This window comes from Heptranchias perlo, chromosome 16 (genome assembly GCF_035084215.1).
Source record: "Heptranchias perlo isolate sHepPer1 chromosome 16, sHepPer1.hap1, whole genome shotgun sequence".
NCBI lineage: Eukaryota > Metazoa > Chordata > Chondrichthyes > Hexanchiformes > Hexanchidae > Heptranchias > Heptranchias perlo.
In genome coordinates, this window is record NC_090340.1 from 39,850,358 (window position 1) to 39,873,373 (window position 23,016).

Here is a 23,016-nt window from a genome sequence, read left to right on the forward strand (position 1 = left end):
GTAAACGGTTGTTTTTCAGACTGGAGGGCAGTAAACAGTGGTGTTCCCCTGGGGTCAGTATTGGCTCTTTTTGATATATATTAATGACCTGTACTTGGGCATAGAGGCTATAATTTCAAAATTTGCAGAAGACACGAAATTCGGAATTGTAGTAAACAATGTGGAGGATAGTAACAGACTTCAGGAGGACATAGACAGACTGGTGAAATAGGCAGACACATGGCAGGTGAACTTTAGTGCAGAGAAATGTGAAGTGATACATTTTGGTAGGAAGAATGAGAGGCAATATAAACTAAACGGTACAATTTTAAAGGGAGTGCAGGAACAGAGAGATCTGGGAGTACACATACACAAATCTTTGAAGGTGGCAGGACAAGTTGAGATGGCTCTTTAAAAAAGCATATGGATTCCTGGACTTTACTAATAGAGACGTAGAGTACAAAAGCAAGGAAGTTATGCTAAATCCTTTATAAAACATTGGTTAGGCCTCAGCTGGAGCATTGTGTTCAATTCTGGGCACTGCACTTTAAAGATGTCAAGCCCTTGGAAAGGGTGCGGAAGAGATTTACTAGAATGGTACCAGGGATGAGGGGCTTCAGTTATATGGAGAGATTGGAGGAGAATAGTTTATAGTTCCTTGGTTTAAATCACTTAGCACCTCCTCCCCCCTCTGCACCTAATTCCCACACTCACAGTTGAAAGTCCTCACTCTTAATAATTCACTCCATTAGAAGTTCATTCTCTGTCTTTCCCAAGCTCTGTGCCCAAGCCATATTTTAAAACTAGCATTAAGACCAAGGCACTGTGCCAGATTAATAGGATGGAATCTGTTGCACATACTATGATAGATTATCCACAGCAATTTCCTGAACTTGCCTGTTAAGGAAGGTAATATGCAAAGGACAGGTACCTATCCACCAGAGTAGGAGGGAGAGCAAAACTTAAGAATAGCTCAAGGTGACTTATATCATCCAGCAGCTAGCAGAAATCAGGTGCAGGACACTTGCCCAACTCGTGGGAGACACATGGGATTTAAAAAAGGCAGGATGAAACCATTAAAAAGTCTTATGTAATGTTTTCTGCTATCTCGCCAGTGTACCTCATATGCTTGCAATGTAGCATCCTTTTCCCGTAGTTGGTCTTCATAGGCCAATAAAAGGGGTGACAAGTACTTCATGTCCACCTGCAAGAGAAATTGTATTTAATTTTACTATAAATTTAATTATCCAGGAAAAAAGGGCTTAGGATGATTAGGCTTTGCAGTATTTCACACTGCACTACTGAAACACTTGCAACAGAGAACATCTCAATTAAATTGCTTCTCCCAGGAGGTTACATGGCTGGGGTGGGGGAGGTGGTTAAGAAAGTATTTAGTCATGATGCTCCAGCCATTATGGCATGGAGCAGATTTGATGGACCAGCTAGACTTTACCTGCCCGTCAATTTTGTATGTTCATAAATACTGGGAAAGTACAAAAAGAAAAAAGGTGCATACCAGTTTGGGGTGGGTTGTTGCAATCTCTGTCAAGGGTAATATATGAGTATGCAAAGTTTAATTGTTCTGGTTGCAGATTACAGGGTTTAAACATTAAGTAATGGTAAGCATTAATTCTAGGGATGGAATTTCCACAATAGTCATGGAGACTGTGGAAACACTGCAGTGCACCTACTTCAATTAGTCACATCCCAATTAGACCCAATGTCTGAGCCAGAGATCATTATGTATACAGAACAAGCTCCCTGTGTGATCTGACCCCACTGCTGGATGCTGGTGACAATATAACAGAAACAACTACTTGCATTTATATAGCGCCTTTAATGTAGTAAAACATCCCGAGGTGCTTCACAGGAGCGTTATCAAACGAAATTTGACACTGAACCACGTCTTGGTCAAGGAGGTAGGTATTAAGGCACGTCTTAAAGGAGGAGAGGGAGAGAGGCGGAGGGGTTTAGGCAGGGAATTCCAGATCTTAGGGCATAGGCAGCTGAAGGCTTAGCTGCCAATGGTGAAGTGATTAAAATCGGGGATACGCAAGAGGCAAGATCTGGAGGAGTGCAGAGATCTTGGAGGGTTATAGAGCTGAAGGTTACAGAGATAGGAAGGGGCGAGGTCATGGAGGGATTTGAAAACAAGGATGAGAATTTTAAAATTGAGGCGTTATCGGACCAGGAACCAATGTAGGTCATCCTTGTTTTCAAATCCCTCCATGGCCTCGCCCCTTCCTATCTCTAACCTCCTTCAACCCTACAACACTCGGATCTCTGCGCTCCTCCAATTCTTGCCTCTTGCGTATCCCTGATTTTAATCGCTCCACCATGGGTGAGAGTTAGGATAAGGGCAGCAGAGTTTTGGATGAGCTCAAGTTTATGGAGGGTAGAAGCTGGGGGACCGGCCAGTAGAGCATTGGAATAGTCCAGTCTGGAGGTAACAAAGACCATAAGAGATAGGAGCAGGAGTAGGCCATTCGGCTCCTCGAGCCTGCTCTGCCATTTAATGAAATCATGGCTAATCTGATTTTTACCTCAACTCCACTTTCCCGTCCTTTCCCCATATCCTTTGACTCCTTTGCTGATCAAAAATTTGTCTAACTCAGCCTTGAATGTATTCAATGACTCAGCCTCCACAGCTTTTTGGGATAAAGAATTCCAAAGATTCACGACCCTCATTTCCGTCTTAAACGGGCGACCCCTTATTCTGAGACTATGCCCCCTAGTTTTAGATTCCCCCATGAGGGGTAACATCCTCTCAGCATCTACCCTATCGAGTCCCCTCAGAATCTTGTATGTTTCAATAAGATCTCCTCTCATTCTTCTAAACTCCAATGAGTATAGACCCAACCTGTTCAATCTTCAAAAGGCATGGATGAGGATTTCAGCAGCAGATGAGCAATGTTACGGAGGTGGAAGTAAGCGGTCTTGGTGATGGAGCAGATGGTTGGAAGCTCATCTCAGGGTCAAATAGGATGCCAAGGTTGCGAACGATCTGGTTCAGCCTCAGACAGTGGCCAGGGATGGAGTCAGTGGCTAGGGAACCGAAGACAATGGCTACATTTATCCCATTATTTAGTTGGAGAAAACGTTTGCTCATCGAGCACTAAATATCAGACAAGTAGTGTGACAAATCAGAGACAGTGGAAGGGTTGAGGGATGTGGTGGTGAGGTACAGCTGGGTGTCGTCAGCGTACATGTGGAACCTGACGTTGTGCTTGCGGATGATGTCGCCGAGAGGCAGCATGTAGATGAGAAATAGGAGGGGGCTAAGGATAGATCCTTGGGGGAGTCCAGAGGTAATCATGCAGGAACAGGAAGAGAAGCCATTGCAGGTGATTCTCTGGCTATGACTGGATAGATAAGAATGGAACGAGGCAAGCACAGTCCCACCCAGCTGGACGATGGAGGAGAGGCGTTGGAGGAGAATGGTGTGGTCAAATGCGTCAAACACTGCAGAGAGGTAGAGAAGGACGAGGAGGATAGTTTACCACGGTCATAGTCACATAGGATGTCATTTGTGACTTTGATAAGGGTCTTTTCAGTACTGTGACAGGGGCAGAAACCTGATTGGAGGGATTCAAACATGGAGTTGAGGGCAAGATCAGCGCGGATTTGGGAAGCGACAACACGTTCAAGGAATTTGGAGAGCAAAGGGAGATGGGGCGGTAATTTGCAAGGACGGAGGGATCAGGGTGGGTTTTTTGAGGAACATTGCGGAAGTGTGGAATGACCGTGTATGGATTTAATTAGTCAGTAATCTGTTTCTGTACCTCTGCTATCCTTTCTTGGAGAAATGAGAGATCATATGTAGAATAATACTTCTGCGCACACATATAATCATTAAATGAGTGCACAAGAGTATTATGAGAGAAGGCATTTATTTACTGATAAGCTGGATATAACAAAAAATACATTGAATAATACCAGGCAGGCTGAAAAGGCACGTCGTGGTTATACTTTATAATATATATCAGGAAGAGTGTAAAGCGGGCTGCTGATTCACTATCACCCTTTTGCACAGCCGCCCAAGACAAATTTCAAATCCAATAGGTCATTTTCGGTATACACATATGTGTTGTATACTGGTTTTGACCTGCACGTGTTTTTATAAAGTTTTATGTTATGTTAATTTGAGGGAACAGGCTCTGGATCTGAAATAATCATAATAGTGATATTCATACGAATACTAATTCTAATACGTTGAAAATGTAACCGGACAGTAATGTTCAATAGGGCATCTTATAGGTGCAGTATTATTTAATATTACATGACCATGAGTGAGGAGAAATCACCTAAATATACACTTGATGAAAGGAAAGAGGATGTCTGCAACACATTAGAAATTAGGGCATAGATTTGCATGAGGGGGTTCATGGGGTTGCATCAATGTTATGTTGACATACACCTTTCTGAAGTCCTTAGAACTTGTTTTGACTCTAAAACATGGCCGAGGCTAAAACTACAATTACAAAAAGGAGTATTTACAAATTGCTTATTTTTATATCATATACTTACAAGCCAGGGTGGTGCTGGTCCTGATGCTGGAAGGCCAGTACTGCGTGATCCCTGAGAGGAAATAAATGCAAGAGTTAGTAATCCTCACAATATGAAGAAATTTATTTGTAGACTAGCAAATCTCCCATGGTGTTGTCCACAGTACTTGAGAGGATCTGTTCTTTTGGAAGTAAGTGGATCTGGTGCAACGCTGGTTACTTACTGAAGGTGAGACAATGTGGCCTGTGGAAATCAGTTGTTGGATTTGTAAGGATTTGGAAAGGTCAGAGAGGTAATTAAGTGAGCTGGGGAAATGATCTGTGAGAGCCGTAAGTATTCAGGTTTTTTGGCGGTAGGTGATAATTTGGGTATAGTAGTGAAGGGAGACTGATAATGTGTGGTTACGGGCAGAAGAAGTAATCGAGTATTATTTAGGGGGATGGGAGTGGTGAGGACTCAGGACTCAGGATATGCAGCGCGTGATGGCTAAATTGTGGGTGATGTGTGGAGGATAAAAAAAATAAAGTTGCAAGCAGGAATTGAAAAAAGAGATAGCAATCAAGAGAACTTTGGGATAAATGAATTATCGGAGAAGAAGCCTTTGGGGAAAAAAGACTGCAGACTCACAGCATTGTCTATTAAAAATAATAGATGCAGGTGTTACTGTTACATTTTAGGTGTTACCTCTAGGCATTACCAACTATCACAAAAGTGTTCCTAAATCATGATAACAGAAAATAGGTACGACATCAGGAAGCCTCAAGAATTTAACCTATTGGGGGTCGATATTAACCTCCCCCCCCCCACCCCACCGCAGGAGGGGTTAAATTTTTTTTTTAAATTGCGAAACACGATCCCAACCCACCGCATAAGTGCCTGGCGCCATTTTTATGGCGGCGGGTTGCATGGTGTATCTGTGCCCCATCTTAGAGGCAGGACACTTCGTTATAATTAAATCAGGCTCCCACCGTGCAGTTGGGAGACTGATTTAAATTTAACAGCTGCGGGCCAAGTTTCCCAGGACTCAGGAAACCCGGCAGCTGGATGGAAACGGGAGCGGCTAGCTGCAGAAGGCAAGTGCTTTTTGGAGCACTGCTTGTGAGCCAGGAGAAGCAGAAGTGCTGCACCCGGTCCCTCAAGCAAACCTTCTGCTGATCACGGCCTCTCCTTGCTGCCGCGATCAGCCAACCCATCTATCATTCAACTCAGCTAACCACCCCTCCCCCCCCAACCCGTGATCCCGAGCCTCCCTCCCCGCGGTCTTTCCCTCCCTCCCGATCCGACCCCACGATCTATCCCGATTGCCAGGGATCTCCTGCTGGCTTTCAAGCCAGGCAGCTGACCAGCCTGTAAATCTGGCTGGCTGCAGAACGGGAAATGGAATTTAAAGATGATAATGAGGTCCTGCTGTTAAATTCGGCAGGACCTCCACGTCCCCGGGGCTTCCGGGTTTCACCCCTCACAACCAGACTCCCTCCTCTTCCCCCCCCCCCCCCCCCCCCCGCCCCACTGCCTCCCCGTGAATATAGGGGTCGTAGATTTTAAATGTATCTTATCATCTGCACAGTATTTTGTAATATAATGCTTGCATATATATAGCACTTATCACATCAAAACATTTCAAAGTGCTTCACACAATGAATTACTTTTGATGTGCAATGACTTATGTGGGCAACTACAGCAGCCAGTCTGTGCAAACAGTAATGAGATGAATGACCAGTTAACCTAATCTAATTTTCGTGGTGATTGCTTGAGTGCTAGCTGGGACAACAGGAATTCTCTGCTCTTCTTCAAATAGTGCCATCGAAGCAATAATATCCACCTAAGTCACCAGAATATACACACAGGACCTTGGTTTAATGTCTCATTCAAAGGCCAACATCTCGAACAATGCAGCATTCACTCAGTACTGCAGTTAACTAGATTAGGAGCTCAATTGGTGTGGGACTTGAACCTGCTACATTTGCACCAAGATGTATGAATCTACCAAGTGAACCAAGCTGACTTTCATTTCCTTTTCATGTTCCATTATGCACCTAAATTCATTGGGGGAAAAATTCGATAGGGGCTGTTTTTGGACGCAGGTAGCATGAAATGCTTATTACCCCACGTCCAATGGCCCCTGTGCAGGCAGGGCGCAAGTTTCAACCCACCCGAGGGCTTACCTGAAATCAGCCTTCCTTTCCAGGCCTTGCATGTGGAATCAATGCAATTCACACTTTCCACCACCAGAGGGAGCTCAATCTCTTAAAGGGAGGATGTCTTAGAAATCTCTTAAGGTAGCTGGTACCTTTTATTTGCTGAAAATAAGTCTACTGTCTGCACGGTGTCTGAATGGAGATCAGACATCGCACACGTAAAACACAGATGCAGCTCCCATCCCTATGTCTACACACTGATGAGTTATGTTAAAACATTGAATAAAGGCTGCTCACTACTAAATGCCACATCCTCCAATCTGCAGACCAGACCTCACCAATCTGCTAATCTGAGTTGGTACCAGGCCTGCGAGAGTGTATGCACCAAGGTTCTCCGCTGATGCACTAGAGGCCTTGGTGCAAGGGGTGGACAGAAGGAGAGACATCCTATATCCGCAGTGAGGGGGGGTGGGGTGGGGGACAAGAGGCCCTCCAGACATATACTCAAAAGGCAGTGGGAGGCAACGGGGGATGAAGTCAATGCCAGGCGCATAGCATCATGAACATGGATGCAGTGCAGGAAGAAGTTCAATGCTTTGACAAGCGGTCAAGGTGAGTGAGGTCAACTGTCAAGTGGCATCTCCTACCAACTGCACCATGCGCTACAGCCCCCCCGTACCAATAAACTCTTTCCATTAGTATTCAACTCTTCCAACCAGATGCTTCCTCTCAACCTTACACATTACCACTGTTTCAAGCCGCCCACCCACAACTCACAGGCCACAGACACTGGCAGCTATTCAACCATGCCAGGCACATCACACGTCTCACTTTCTTCCAGGAGAAGGTGGTGCAATTCAAGAGGAGCAAGTGGCAGTGGCATTTAGCCCATCGAGCCTGTTCTGCCATTTAATGAGATCATGGTGGACCTGTGACCTAACTCCATGTACCCATATCACTTAATACCCTTGTTCACAGAAATCTATCTATCTCAGATTTAACATTCACAAGTGAGCTAGCATCAAGTGCAGTCTGCACAACAGCGTTCCAAACATCTCTCACCTTTTGCATGTAGAAGCATTTCCTAACCACTCCTGCTCATCCTGGCTCTAAATGTTAGTCTATGGCCCCACATCCTAGTATTGCAGTCTAGGAGACCTCCAATAACAGTTAGAAATGCCTTGGCAGCCAGAAGCAATAATCCAGCCACTAACCTGTAAATCCTGCATTGTCCCTTTAATTAGCCCTGGTTTGTGGGGGGGGGGGGGGGTGCCTCAAGTCTTAAGACTGTGCGTTGAGTTGAGCGTTAGACACCATTTTGGGACTTATCACTTTAAATCAGAGTTGCACACTGATTGAAGCCATTTTCTCCCTACTTTACATGATTCTAGCGTTCCTTATCTGCGCCTGCGCTAACTCCTATATCAGGAAACGTGCGTGCACATCCAAGAGGCCATCTTGGATGTCGGACAGGCCATGTAGCGCCGAAACAAGGGGCGCTACACAGCCCAATTTAGCACCCATCATCTTATAAAAGGACCTGGTTCATTTGTTGAACTTCATCATAGTATCATAATAGGCACAGCGCAGGAAACCTTGGAAATATATCGTCGTTCCTTCATCATCGCTGGGTCAAAATCCTGGAACTCCCTAACAGCACTGTGGGAGACCTTCACCATACGAATGGCAGCGGTTCAAGAAGGCAGGTCACCACCACCTTCTCAAGGGCAATTAGGGATGGGCAATACATGCTGGCCTTGCCCGCGATGCCCACATCCCATGAACAAATAAAAAAAAAGGTGGCCATTCGGCCCATCGTGACTGCGTTAGCTCTTTGAAAGAGCTATCCAATTAGTCCCAATCCCCTGTAAATTTTTTCCCTTCAAGTATTTATCCAATTCCCTTTTGAAAGTTACTATTGAATCTGCCTCCACCCAATTTCAGGCAGTGCATTCCAGATCATTTCAATTCGCAGCGTAAAAAAATGTTTCCTCATGTTGCCTCTGTCTCTTTTGCCAATCACCTTAAATCTGTGTCCTCTGGTTACCTACCCTTCTGCCACTGGAAACAGTTTGTCCTTATTTACTCTATTAAAAATGTTCATGATTTTGAACACCTCTATTAAATCCCCCCTTAACCTTCTCTGTTCTAAGGAGAACAGCCCCAGCTTCTCCAATCTCTCCACATAACTGAAGCACCTCATCCCTGGTACCATTCTAGTAAATCTCTTCTGCACCCTCTCCATTGGCTTGACATCGTTCCTAAAGTGTGGTGCCCAGAATTGAACACAATACTCCAGCTGAGGCCTAACCAGTGTTTTATAAAGGTTTAGCATAACTGCCTTGCTTTTGTACTCTACACCTTTGTTAATAAAGCCAAGGATCCCATATGCTTTTTTAACAGCTTTCTCAACTGGTCCTGCCACCTTCAAAGATTTGTGTATGTGCACTCCCAGGTCACTCTGTTCCTGCACCCCCTTTAAAATTGTACAATTTAGTTTATATTGCCTCTCTTCATTCTTCCTACCAAAATGTATCACTTCACACTTCTCTGCACTAAAGTTCATCTGCCATGTGTCTGCCCATTTCACCAGTCTGTCTACATCCTCCTGAAGTCTGTTACTATCCTTCACATTGTTTACTACATTTCCAAGTTTCGTGTCTTCTGCAAATTTTGAAATTATACCCTCTATACTCAAGTACAGGTCATTAATATAAATCAAAAAGAGCAGTGGTCCTAATAATGACCTCTGGGGAGCACCACACTATACTTCCCTCCAGTATGAAAAACAACCATTCACCTCTGCTCTCTGCTTTCTGTCCACTAGCCAATTTTGTATCCACGCTGCCACTGTCCCTTTAATCCCATGGGCTTTAATTTTGCTAACAAATCTATTATGTGGTATTTTATCAAATGTCTTTTTAAAGTCCATAAATACAACATCAACCGCACTACCCTCATCAATCCTCTCCGTTACTTATTCAAAATATGCATAACTGAAGGCACCAAAGCATTTAATTAAACTGCTTAATCTTAATAAAAACAGAAAATACTGAAAACACTCAGCAGGTTAGGCAGCATCTGTGGAGAAAGAAAGGTAGGGTCAACGTTTCAGGTTTATGGCCCTTCGTCAGAACTGAAAGATGTTACAGACGAACTGCTAATAATGAGGAACAGTGCCAGGGAAAAGGGGGCAGGGAGAAAATAATGACCACATACACCAGAAAAGGAAAAGAATGAAGTGATTAGGTGGAGGACTGGAGATGATTAAATGACAGAAGTGATAATGGTGCAAGACAAAAGGAGGTAATAATGAGAAAAATAGAGAAATAAAACATATATCCGAGACTCGGAGGATGTGTGAACGGTTAAGGCAGAATAACACAGAGGGAAGCATGGAAAATCTGGCAAAGCAAAGCAGGCTCCAGTGGTCCGGGAGTGTGGTGCAAGAAACAGGCAAGTAGACACCAAGGGTGCAGTACACTCCACCGGCCATGTACCAACAAACAGGAGATCCCCATCCCAAGAACTAATCCACAACCTCCCCCATTCCCGGATCCACTGGTGCACCCATCGGAAATTACCAGGACCTGCAATCAGAGAAAATGGGAGCTGAGGTTCAGGTGTGAAGTTGTTAAAGTCAACGTTAAGGCCAGAGGGTTGTTCCTAGTGTAAGAGATGCTGTTCCTCGAGCTTGATCGTAACAGTGTAGGAGCCCATGGACAGAGAGATCAGAGAGGCAGTGGGACGGAGAATTAAAGTGACAAGCTTTAAAGGTCGCACTTGCTAACAGAAATCATAATCTTAATTCTCGCCAGTAGCTCCAGCAGCCATAGACTAGATTTTAAATAGTTTGGATATAAATAAATCAAATCAAATATATTCTTTGGAACATTTTAAGATTAAATTTAAATATTTATGACAAAAAAAAGCAGGAAAATCTTTGTAAATATGAATGCATGTGTATATCTTCCAGTGAAATCCAGAGTCTGAAAAGGTAAATTCAATCGGCAACACAACAAGGAAAAATCTGTAACAAAAGCTGCTTTGAGATTGGTAGCACCTTCGGATTCCAAAGCTCTGGTCTTGCATAGCCACCGTCAATCCCACAGTAAACTTACTGGATTCAATGAGACCAACTGTTGGAAAGTCCTCTTTTTATAAGCTTGGTCTTCTTGGCAGCCAGCTTTGTGATTCTGGCAACCTCTGGCACCATGAGACCTGCACATCAGGATTGAGCAGCAGTGCTACTGTGCTAAACCAATCTAAAAGCAGCTACAAGATTCCTCATATCACAAAAGCAGATTTTTATTACAGAAGCATACATCCATCGTACCGCTCACAAAAACTTACTCACCAAAATCTGAAAGTCTGAAGAGAAGAAATGCAAGTTTCATGGGGTCGGGTTGGGGGGGTGGGGGGTGCTAGAGTGAGATGCTTCCTGGTATCTGTATACTGTGGCATGCATCTGAAAGCCCAACTTGAATTTCTCTCAGAAGGAGAGCTCCTGCTGATCTGAGCTAGATTGTCAGATGTAAACCTACACCGAGACACAAGAAATAGGAGCAGGAGTAGGCCATACGATGCCTCGAGCCTGCTCCACCATTCAATAAGATCATGGCCAATCTTATACCTCAGCTCCACTTTCCCACCCTATCCATATCCCCAAAGATGAGACAGATGACAAAATATATGCAGGGAGCGGGTGGGGTAAGAGAAAAACTGGCAAGGGTACTAGCTCAGGTTATATTTCAACAATTTTTACTGGAGGGCAAACAATGTCACTGGAGAGTGATGTTCAGGAAGCATAGCCCTTAATGGCTGCATGGGGACAAAAATGAGGATAAAATACATTGGTAAAGCTTAGGAAAAAGTGCAAATGTTCATTAGTAGCACTACTGCTCACTCCTGATGTGCAAGTGTCACGCAGCCAGAGTAGTTTGGTCCAGGAATTTCACAGATTGAAATATACCCATCTGTTTGAGGCTTAATTTTAAGATTATTTTGCACTTGTAACAAAGCGTTACATCTTTTAAGAGAGAGAGAGGGAAACCAGGGAATTATAGACCAGTCAGCCTAACATCTGTTGTGGGGAAATTGCTGGAGTCCATAATTAAGGATAGGGTGACTAAACACCTCGAGAATTTTCAGTTAATCAGGGAGAGCCAGCATGGATTTGTGAAAGGTAGGTCGTGCCTGACAAACCTGATTGAATTTTTTGAAGAGGTGACTAAAGTAATGGACAGGGGAATGTCAATGGATGTTATTTATATGGACTTCCAGAAGACATTTGATAAGGTCCCACATAAGAGACTGTTAGCTAAGTTAGAAGCCCATGGAATTGAGGGAAAAGTACAGACTTGGTTAGAAAATTGGCTGAGCAAAAGGCGACAGAGAGTAGGGATAATGGGTAAGTATTCACATTGGCAGGATGTGACTAGTGGAGTCCCGCAGGGATCTGTCTTGGGGCCTCAATTATTCACAATATTTATTAACGACTTAGATGAAGGCATAGAAAGTCTCATATCTAAGTTTGCTGATGACACAAAGATTGGTGGCATTGTAAGCAGTGTAGATGAAAACATAAAATTACAAAGCGATATTGATAGATTAGGTGAATGGGCAAAACTGTGGCAAATGGAATTCAATGTAGACAAATGTGAGGTTATCCACTTTGGATCAAAAAAGGATAGAACAGGGTACTTTCTAAATGGTAAATGGTAAATGGTAAAAAGTTAAAAACAGTGGATGTCCAAAGGGACTTAGGGGTACAGGTACATAGATCATTGAAGTGTCATGAACAGGTGCAGAAAATAATCAAGGAGGCAAATGGAATGCTGGCCTTTATATCTAGAGGACTGGAGTACAAGGGGGCAGAAGTTATGCTGCAGCTATACAAAACCCTGGTTAGCACCTGGAGTACTGTGAGCAGTTCTGGGCACCGCATCTACGGAAGGACATATTGGCTTTGGAGGGAGTGCAGCGTAGGTTTACTAGAATGATACCCGGACTTCAAGGGTTAAGTTACGAGGAGAGATTACACAAATTGGGGTTGTATTCTCTAGAGTTTTCAAGGTTGAGGGGTGATCTGATCGAAGTTTAAAAGATATTAAGGGGAACAGATAGGGTGGATAGAGAGAAACTATTTCCGCTGGTTGTGGATTCTAGGAGTAGGGGGCACAGTCTAAAAATTAGAGCCAGATTAGAAAACATTTCTACACACAAAGGGTTGTAGAAGTTTGGAACTCTCTTCTGCAAACGGCAATTGATACTAGCTCCATTGCTAAATTTAAATCTAAGACAGATAGGTTTTTGGCAACCAAAGGTATTAAGGGATATGGGCCAAAGGCAGGTACATGGAGTTTGATCACAGATCAGCCATGATCTTATCAAATGGCAGAGCAGGCATGAGGGACTGAATGGCCTACTCCTGTTCCTATCATGGTGATGGCAACTGCGGGCACCAGCATAATGTTTTTGGATAAAGAGAAAGCGAGAGCACAAACGCAAATTTAAAATGGGGGTGGGGGGGGGTGGCGGGAAGAAATTGACTTGTAAATTACTGAACTTTCAACACTGAAGAATCATATACAAAAAAGGAAAAAAAGAGAATCCATCCCTGAGCCAACTTTACAAATTTACTAGTTTAAGCAACAGATACTTTTAATTAGGTCGACTGCTTACCCTCTCAGCTATTGGTGGTGCGTGGCCTCAGTAGACCAAGCAGGGGAGCGGAATAAGGAGGAGAATACAGGGATTTTACTGTTTACAAGAACAGTTCTTTTTGATTTTTGATGGGGATATTCACTTTATAAAGGCTTTGTTCAGAACATTTGATTTATTTAAACTCTGCTTTAAGCAGTTTATATATAATCATTAATTTTAAGTTCAAAGTGGGGTTTGATTTTAATCTTGAAAATGTATTGCTAGCCCTATATCCACCAGAGTGGTTTTGACTGTTGCCAAATATTGCAGTCCAAATTAACTCCCAGCTTCCTACAGCATTAACTTTTAACCCAGTGAACATCCAAGACTGTATCAACATACTCTTTAGAAATCCTTAATTAGCAGGGTGAAAGTCTGAGAGTCTTTAATATATTAAATATAGCATTAGGGTTAGGGTTAGGGTTAGGGAAATAAAATACATTTCAATAACCAAACACCAGAAAATTTTCAAATGATTTCAAATTTAAATCAACAATTAAATTGGTTATTTTCTGCATGTGCAACCATTTAAAAGTCTCTAAGGAATAGCTGTTAGTAGCTGAAAACAGGAGATATTGTACTGTTATTGTAGCTCTAACCCTCATCCATGCCCTTATCACCTCCAGACTTCACTATACCAACGTTCTCCCAGCCAGCCTCCCATCCTCCACCCGCCATAAACTTCAACTCATCCAAAGCTTTGCTTGCCATATCCTATTTTGCACTGTCTTGCTTGCCTATCACCCCTGTGCTCGCTGAACTACATTTTCTCCCAGTCACCCAATGGTTCAAATTTAAAATTCTCATCCTTGTGTTTAAACCCTTCCATCACCTTGCGCCTCTCAACGTTTATAACCTCTTCAAACAATACTACTCACTCCTCGAACTCGCTGTTCTTCTACCTTCTGCCTGTTGTGCATCCCCCTCCCTTTGTTTCACCATTGGTGGCCATGCATTCAGCTACCTAGGCTCCACTCTTTAGAATTCCTCCCTAAATCCCTTCTCCTCTCCACCTCTTTTAGGATCCTCTTTAAAACCCATCTCTTTGGCCAAATTTTTGGTCGCCCCTCCTAATCTCTCCTTCTGTGGTTCACCATTCATTTTTTTTAAAAATTACACCATTCGTGAAGCTCTATGGGTTTTTTTTCTATGTTAAAGGCACTAAATAAATGCAAGTTGCTGTTGCTGCTTTTATAACATTCAGAAAGCATACATTTTTAGTGTCACTTTTTTTTACCTCTTTATGCAGAGGTCTGTATTTGGTTTGGTAGTGGCTCAGCTCTATATTTAAGCGATGGACGGTCATTTTCAAGGCATCGTTTTCATCCACTACTTCCTGAGCTTGTTCCCTAAGTGAAAGCAGTTCTGCTTTTTCATCTAGAAAAAGTAGATACTTAGAAAGTTAAAAGAAGTTATGATATTTGTTCAAATTTCACTAATAAATTGTTTAAAAAATCTTCGCTAAGGATGAAAATAGAATTCTATTATGCTCAAGAGAAAGAATAAATCAGCATCTGCAGAGTTAAAATACAAAATTACTCGTTTACCAATAAATATTTTACTCTTGAAGTTAAAGTTTTGATCATTTAATAGCTATTATGTTATTGAAGGAGGGACAATATTTCCAACCTTCCCTTGGTTGGCTATTCTCAGCTTCTTGCCGCTTTTGATTTTCTTTTTCCAGTCGCTCCACTTTAAGCTGCATCCCTTGCAGCCGTTGCGTCAGGCTGTGAGCCTGATGGGCAATGACCTGATTTTCAGAAACCAATATCTGGTTTCTTTCTTTCAGTTCTTGTAACAGCTCTTTGCGGATCTCCATCAGCTCTCGGCTAGCCACAGCTGTTAAATCTACAGTACCGCAAATAACAGCAATTCACAACAAACACACCAAAATGAAGAATATCAATATATATTAATTATGCAAGTCCATAAAAATAATTCTAACCCATATGAACAGAGCATCTGAAAATGTTAGATAGAGCTAAATCACTGTTCTGGATTTTCATAGTTTTTAAGAAGTTATTTCTATTGTACTGTAGATTTGTGACTAAAATACACTAGTATATGTTAAAATTGTCCTTATTTTGAAAGAAATACTCTTTGTATTGCATCCTACACAAATGAAATCTCATAAAACAACATAAACTAAAATCGTTTTTACAATGTTTTTACATATAGTCTGCATAAAATTCAAAAGGACCATTTCGATAAAGGAAAAAGTTTAATGCCAATCTAAGTCAGCATAGTAAAAATGTAGATCTAAAATGAATATCCTTGTTCATTATAAGGATTACTTTCTATTTAAATTGCATTTGAGAACTTACTTTGTAATTTGTTTTAAAATTGATCTGGGATTTACATAGTTAAGAGTAAAGATATGTTTTTTAAGTCAATATGTAATATGCAAACAGATTGCATACTGCAATATGCAAACAGAATGCATATAAGCCATCAACCTTTGTTAATCAGCCAGATTCATAACTAATAGTCCTTTACAAGCAGTCATCTGTAAAGTCATTTGACTTAAAATTCATGGCTGGTTATCACTTTTTTTTGGTGTGGGGGGGGGGGCGGGCGGGGGAAAAGAGTAATTTAAAACAGTTGAACATTCAGCTACCAAGATTTCATTAATTCTCAACAATGCTAATAGATAGAGTGCAATGCAAGAGAGGCAAAACTGACAAAGCATTCTACACTGCTGAAATTCCGTCCTTTTATAGCCAGTTATAAAGCAGCGTTGTTAACAATCATGCAAAGGCTCTCAGCTCCCTCTCAGTTACAAGAGAATGTGTAGCAGTAAACAAGCCACAAATGTGGAGTTGAGTAAAGGAAAAATTCTAGTTATCCTAGCATGAATGTCTGATTTGTCATCAACTCAAAATATCTTTTTAAATTTGAATTGTATTATTATGGTAAACACAATCTGTGAAATGTCTATCAAATTCAGGTGCCCAGATTTATGGAAGAGGCTCAAATTAGCACAAACTAATGATTCATAAAGGATACAAGTCACACCATTTCATTTATCCACATTCACCAATATCAAGAATTCTTAGCATCTATGAGAAGTGACATTCGCAATGAAACTGGATTTGCCATCCTTTTTCCTCCCTCCTCTATGATCTAAATTTTGATTTCTTTTAATTAGGACATTTTTTAAAATAGTGTGTACAAGTATGTTACTATCACATGTTAGGAATGTAACATTACAAAAGGATAGTCAATTAGGTTAATACCAATAGGGATTTTGTTAATTTTTTGTATATTTCTTGAATATAAAGTTTGGGTGAAAAGTGAAATGAGGATCATTTGGAAAAGCAAGTATCCATAATTCAACACAAACACACAAAAAGTTTGGAATCAAATCAGTTGAAATTTGTTTAACCCAAGAAAAGATTGCAATAATTTTACATATATAAACAACAGAAAGCAGAGATATTTGCCAACATATTCCATCAGAGGTTTCTTTGCCAGGTACTATTTTCCCCTCTCCCCCCACATTCCCCCCCCCCCCCCCACAACCAAGGCAAAAACAAAAACTGTACTGGGCCATACTGACCTCTGGCAAGGTTTTCAGTAATATTATTTTGATTTTTCTAAGTTTGGTAGGGATTCATATGTGTTTGTATAAAGTAGAGTATGGCAGGGTGAGACTGATCAGTAAATTTGGCCTACATATTTAAGATTCTGCATTTTTTCCACTAGCTGTGTTATAATTTTTGTCTGGGTTCTTTTATCAGTTCCTTTGTGATCTAAGCAGAGGATAAGAGAGACCATTATAAAATCTAAATTTTAGAGTTAACAGTATGCTGAGCTAGATACCTGGATAAGGCAAATTCTTAGAGAATTGAGACTAACCATATACAGAAATGGTACTTAGTAACAAAAAGTCAACAACTGGTCATAAATATAAATATAAATTAATGGGCATTTTTAATTTTAAAATACAATTTTTATCACCTGAGTCCTTAATGGATCTGTGTGCAGATGGATTAATATGTATCAAGGCACAAACTAAGTACTCAAGATAACCTTCAGGGTTTTACAGGCAGTATGTGATACAGTGGATATTGCAAACAAGATAATTAGAACCATTTTTGGTAATCATTAATACAAGATTTAATAATCCCAATTTCTGATAACGAAGGTTATATTTTTTTTCTCAAGACTGAAGAGTCTTCACAATCTTAGAGGACATTAGGATTTCAGTCACTGAAACCTTACCTCAAGACTTCAAAGCTTCTTGCTCAATTCATATTTTATTTTTCATTAATATTTCTTAAACAAAAATTATGCATATTTCTTTTACAAAAGTAGGATGTGACCATTATAACCAGGCCCTAAAAATGCTGATCTATGGGCTAGACTCTAGACATCTGTTTGCATTCAGTTTAGAGCAATACATTTCTTTTCAGTCACTTTTGAACAGAATTTAATCACAATTTATACTTCAGCACAGCCCAATTCAGTCAAAACATAACAATGTATTTATAACTGCTGAAACCTCTGATGTTATAGTTTCTAAAAATAAGTACCATTTTTGGCCTGAGCTTGCTCTAGTATTATTAAATTTCACTTGTTCAAGTACCTCTACAAACAGGAGGCTTGGCTAGAAGGAAATCAATTTGGATTAACCCATGCTATACTTAGCATGATATACAGGGATGGAAAGGGGAATTTGAGAAAATGTGAACTTTTAAAATTATCAAGTAGTATAAAAATATTTGCCAAAAATTCTACTTCTTCATTCTACTTCATTCCCTCCCACTTTTTAAACAAATTATTTTGCTTCCATCTTTCCTATAATCCATCTATTCTCTGGTCAAAAGAACGGGAAAATGATCTGTTCCAAGATAACTGCCAAAGGTAAGACATGCCATCTTGAATTTTTCCTGCATCCCACTATAGAAATCCCTGCCCTCTACTCAATGTCTACCCCTGATGGAATGACCAAGATCAGGAACTTGTATCAAGCATGTTGAGAGTAAACACACATTCCATCAATCCACACCAGGATGGTCCAAGATTTGATCTTTGGTCTGATGCTGAGTTAGTTAATCTCAGGTTAGTGGCAGTAAGGGTACTACAACTGGCCTCAGTGTTCCTGGACTAGGAAGGAAAAATAAGGGTTCCCAGTTGATGATTGCTATCCAGTTGCCTCCCCTGGGAACATGGGATACAGATTATATATTCAAGGTAAAATTACCATAAATGCTCATCCAACAATGGTACAAAGGGAATTGGTCTAATGCTGCACACTTGATGACTTAAATTGTTCTCCTACCTGATTTGGTCTCCTCTGAAATAATCTTTTTCTTTGCTCTTTTCTTTTTTTGAGTTACAGTACTTGGTGTTCTGGGACTTTCAACACTCATGCTGCCCTTCAAATCTTAAGAACAGGGCGTTATCAAAAGCAGCAATAGCATCTCTGTTATTCGTACTGAAAATACCATTTTAAGACAACAACTTTTCCAGGACCAGTGTAAATAACAGCAATTTACAACACACAGCAACCAGCTATCACTCACTTCTGTCAGTTGCCATTGTCATGCAAACTAGCTTTTTTCCCCCATTTGCAATAATCAAGCTTTAATGGAAAAGGATATATGAAATGTCATAACAGTTACAACAGAGTTATTACAAAAGCACCCTAACATGCATCTTAAGAGCACAATGAGGGATGAAGCGAGAGGAGAGGGAAGGCAGGAAGAGTTATTATGAGATGTATCTACGACTTTCTATACTACACATACAGTTGCTTATTTTTCCAATCAAAGCTTTTTTTCTGTAATTTTAAACTCCAGCATTGTTGTTACTTTGAAGTAAAAGCAGCAAATGCTGGAAATACACAGATCAGTTAGCATCTCTAAAGACAGAAGACAGGTACATTTTAGATGGGCACCCTTCATTAGAACTAAAGACTAAACAGGCATTTTCAGTAAGGTTGCAAAAAAAAAGGACAAGAGGGGAGAGAATCAACAGATAAATTAATCACAGTCAGGGAGTTAATTGTTTGAATTACTTTTGAATATGTCTGTCAATTAACCTCCTTCCAGTTGAGGGTCACAAAACATTCTATCCTTTTGAGACAACAATTCACTTGTATTTCCTCTAAGCAACATATTGCATTTGATACTCACATTCCTCTACAGTGGGAAGACCAAATTCAAGTTAAGGGACTGCTCCACTGAACATCATTCTTTCCACAACTGTGGACCTGACTTTCCTGTGAAATACCACTTTAACTCCCCCCTCCCATTCCTACTCTGATTTCTCGGTCTTTGGTCTCCTAGAGACTGTTCCAATGAAGCGCAACACAAGTTGCAGGAGCGGTATCTTCTCTTTCTGCTGGATCCCCTCCGGCCCTCTGAACAATTACTTTAATAAATTCAGACTTTTGCTATATCCTCCATTTTCTTTACAGTAGGGGTTGCTTGTGATGTGGGATGATCTGTCAATGAGCATTCTTCCAATTCTGGTCTTCTACACATGCGCCCCCCCGCCCCCGTCATCTTTCTCACATCCGTGGCAAAGCCTTCAGTGATCCCACCTTTGCATGCTGGAATGTTCTTCTCAAATCTCAGAGAGCTATCCAATTAGTCCCATTCCCCTGCTTTTTCCCCATAGACCTGGAAATATTTGCTTTTCAAGTACATATCGAATTCCATTTTGAAAGTTACTATTGAATCTGCTTCCACCATCCTTTCAGGTAGTGCATTCCAGATCACAACAACTCAGTGTAAAAAATATTCTCCTCATCTCCCCTCTGGTTCTTTTGCCAATTACCTTCAATCTGTGTTCACTGGTTATCGGCCCTCCTGCTAGTGGAAACAGTTTCTCGTTATTTACTCTATCAAAACCCTTCATAATTTTGAACACCTCTATTAAATCCCCCCCTTAACCTTCTCTGCTCTGAGGAGAACAACCCCAGCTTCTCCAGTCTCTCCACATAACTGAAGTCCCTCATCCCTGGTATCATCCTAGTAAATCTCCTCTATACCCTCTCCAAGACCTTAACATCCTTCCTGAAGTGTGGTGCCCAGAATTGGACACAATACTCCAGCTGAGGCCTAACCAGTGATTTATAAAGGTTTAGCATAACTTCCTTGCTTTTGTAATCTATGCCTCTATTTATAAAGCCTCAGATCTGTTATGCTTTTTTAAACAGCCTTCTCAACTTGTCCTGCCACCTTCAAAAAGGTTTGTGTATGTGAACCCCAAGATCTCTCTGTTCCCGCAGCCCCTTTAAAATGTTACCATTTAGTTTATAATGCATCTCCTCATTTTTCCTTCCAAAATGTATCGCTTCACACTTCTCTACATTAAATTTCATTTGCCATGTGTCTCCCATTTCACCAGTCTAACCATGTGCTCCTGAAGTCAAACAGTTTCGGCACATGTAGGCTGCCTTTTCACCCAGCGTGCAAAGCCACTGTGGCAGGACTCAAACATCATGATTAAAATCCTTCTCGATGTCCACTCCCCTTATGAATTGCTTTAGGAGTTCTTCCTGTATTAAAGGCACTTCATAAATTAAGCTTAGTTTTTGCTTCCATCCCCTTTCCACATTTTCTGTAATGTTTTCTCTGGTTTTCTCTGTTTTTCTCAAGTTGTCCATTTCCATCCTTCTTTCTAGACTTTAATGTAGCTCCCACTCTAGTTTTTCAGCTATTCTCCAATTTCTGTCAACCCATCTTAATTTTCTTCATTCCCTCAATCTCTGCCTGCTAAACCCTCTCTTTGGACCTGCCACACCCCAGTCTGAGCCTGTTTGTAACCTTCACCTTCCCTCTGCTGTTTACATACCAGAACCAACCCCACTGCCTAAATATCCTACCGCAGTCCTGCCCCATCTTCTGGCCAGGATATCAACTGGTATATTGATTTTTAGAACAATTTGCAATTGTCCTGTCTGTCTGCCTAAACTGCCATGCAGCAGTTTTCCAATTAATTTGATGTGGGCTTATTTTTTTTTTTATCTTTCACATTAGTGCATTGTTACTAGTTTGTGACTGGTGTCTATAGTTTAATTTCTGATATCATACCTAAAAAGTTTATGTGCGTATAGCTGAACAAATCAAGATTGTGAGGTACAAAAGGCATTGATTGACAACATTACCTGGGACTTGGCTGGACTCCAGAACTGTCTGCTGCTTTTCAATCATTTGTTGTCCCTGGAAACAAAATTAATATTACTTCTAAAACTTCTTTTCACAAAACCAATTTCCACCATATACTGTCTGAACTATTACCGCCTTTATCCTGGTCTACTTCCCTCGGCAATGCATCCCATGTGGCAACATAACAGATTTTTCATAATTTTCTGACCACTTGAGATTGTCATTGAACAGTAACATATTCTAAAATTTAATTTTTGTTGGTTCAATAACATCCCAGAGAAATACTCTTTGAAGACCATATTACAGATTACTGTGGACGATGTTGTCATATGAATGCTTAACTCACTCATATCAAATTTGTTTCCCCATTATTTAAAATATGGATTAACTCATCTATTAAAATACTGGTTGGAGGATAATAAAAGTCACAGCAAATTCGGAGTCAATATGTTTATAGTTGAAGATTGAGAAAAGTTTCATGTTTCTTATCATTGCCTTCCTTCGCTGAAAAAAAATACAGGGACAATGGGTGACATATTTGTCTTCCTTACCGTAGGTGCTTGAACTGGAGATTGTTCTAGAAGAGGAAAAAGGAAAATTTTCAGAAACAACTAGCAAACTGCTGATGGTCAATTGATAAATATAAGTTTTTCTGTACAAGGTGGTGATGGCGCTGGGTGAGAGAATTCAGAAACTCGCTCCACACAGCCAGCCAGTGGCCAGAGACTACAACAACATTGTGACAATTTGATGTGGCAAAAGTGAGTGGGAAAAGTTGACATAGCAATTTACAATAATGAACGTTGACACAAAAGTGTGGCAACAAATCGTGACAACAAGCAGCAACATTTGTGGACAGGAAGTGCGGGCCCTTTGAAAGTGTTTTAATATGCAAGAGAATTTTTTTTTTTTTTTAATAACAGCCTTGGAAAATAAATATGGATCTACATGAGCATAAAAGAAAAAAAAATTACAAAACAATTCTATTCAGCTTCTCAGGTCTCTCTGTTAAAGAGGCCTGACTATACTATACATTGCCAAATAGCTATTGATTGTAAAGACATCAGCAATCATCCTGTAGTAGATTCTAAATGGTAGCTGTAGTTCAATATGTAATGACCACACAGCGACAGTAATGTTAATTGCATACAGAACAAAGTCATTAGCTGATGAAGTATACAAAAGAGGAACTTAGGAGCGATCAATGAGATTAAAATCACTGAGTCAATGTCAGTCAGAATATAAAGCTATTAACTCTTTAAAATTAGTCTACTATGGAGGGATGTTGCATGTATCCTAAGACTATACTTAGCTTAGCACAGAGCAGACCAACTGCTCAGAATTAATGAAAGTGAAAAATGTTTTCTTCAAGTTATTTCTAAGTAATCTTGAATGCCATCTGTACAGGCCAAAAATAATAAAATCTATTAGGTTTACCTTCATAAAAACTGGACAAATTAAAAACAAAATGTAAAAGGTCTCAAAGACTGCATTAGATCTACCTAACAACATACTTCTCATAAGTCAGCTTTCTTTTTACCAAGGCATCACCACTTAATGCCTGAATA

The 23,016-nt window shown here is 40.7% G+C and overlaps 1 protein-coding gene across 4 annotated transcripts in view; it reads right to left on the reverse strand.

Moving 5' to 3' along the window:
* Positions 1-23,016, reverse strand: part of cep89 (centrosomal protein 89) — a 111,346-nt gene that overhangs the window by 63,289 nt on the left and 25,041 nt on the right. For all 4 annotated transcript variants that reach the window (XM_067997988.1, XM_067997986.1, XM_067997987.1 and 1 more), the window contains 7 exons: positions 22,000-22,025; positions 21,448-21,502; positions 18,613-18,717; positions 14,958-15,176; positions 14,566-14,705; positions 4,507-4,557; positions 1,100-1,183 (listed from right to left, as the gene is read on the reverse strand). In XM_067997988.1, coding sequence (XP_067854089.1) covers positions 1,100-1,183; positions 4,507-4,557; positions 14,566-14,705; positions 14,958-15,176; positions 18,613-18,717; positions 21,448-21,502; positions 22,000-22,025 — 680 coding nt within the window. The remainder of the gene's footprint in view (positions 1-1,099; positions 1,184-4,506; positions 4,558-14,565; positions 14,706-14,957; positions 15,177-18,612; positions 18,718-21,447; positions 21,503-21,999; positions 22,026-23,016) is intronic.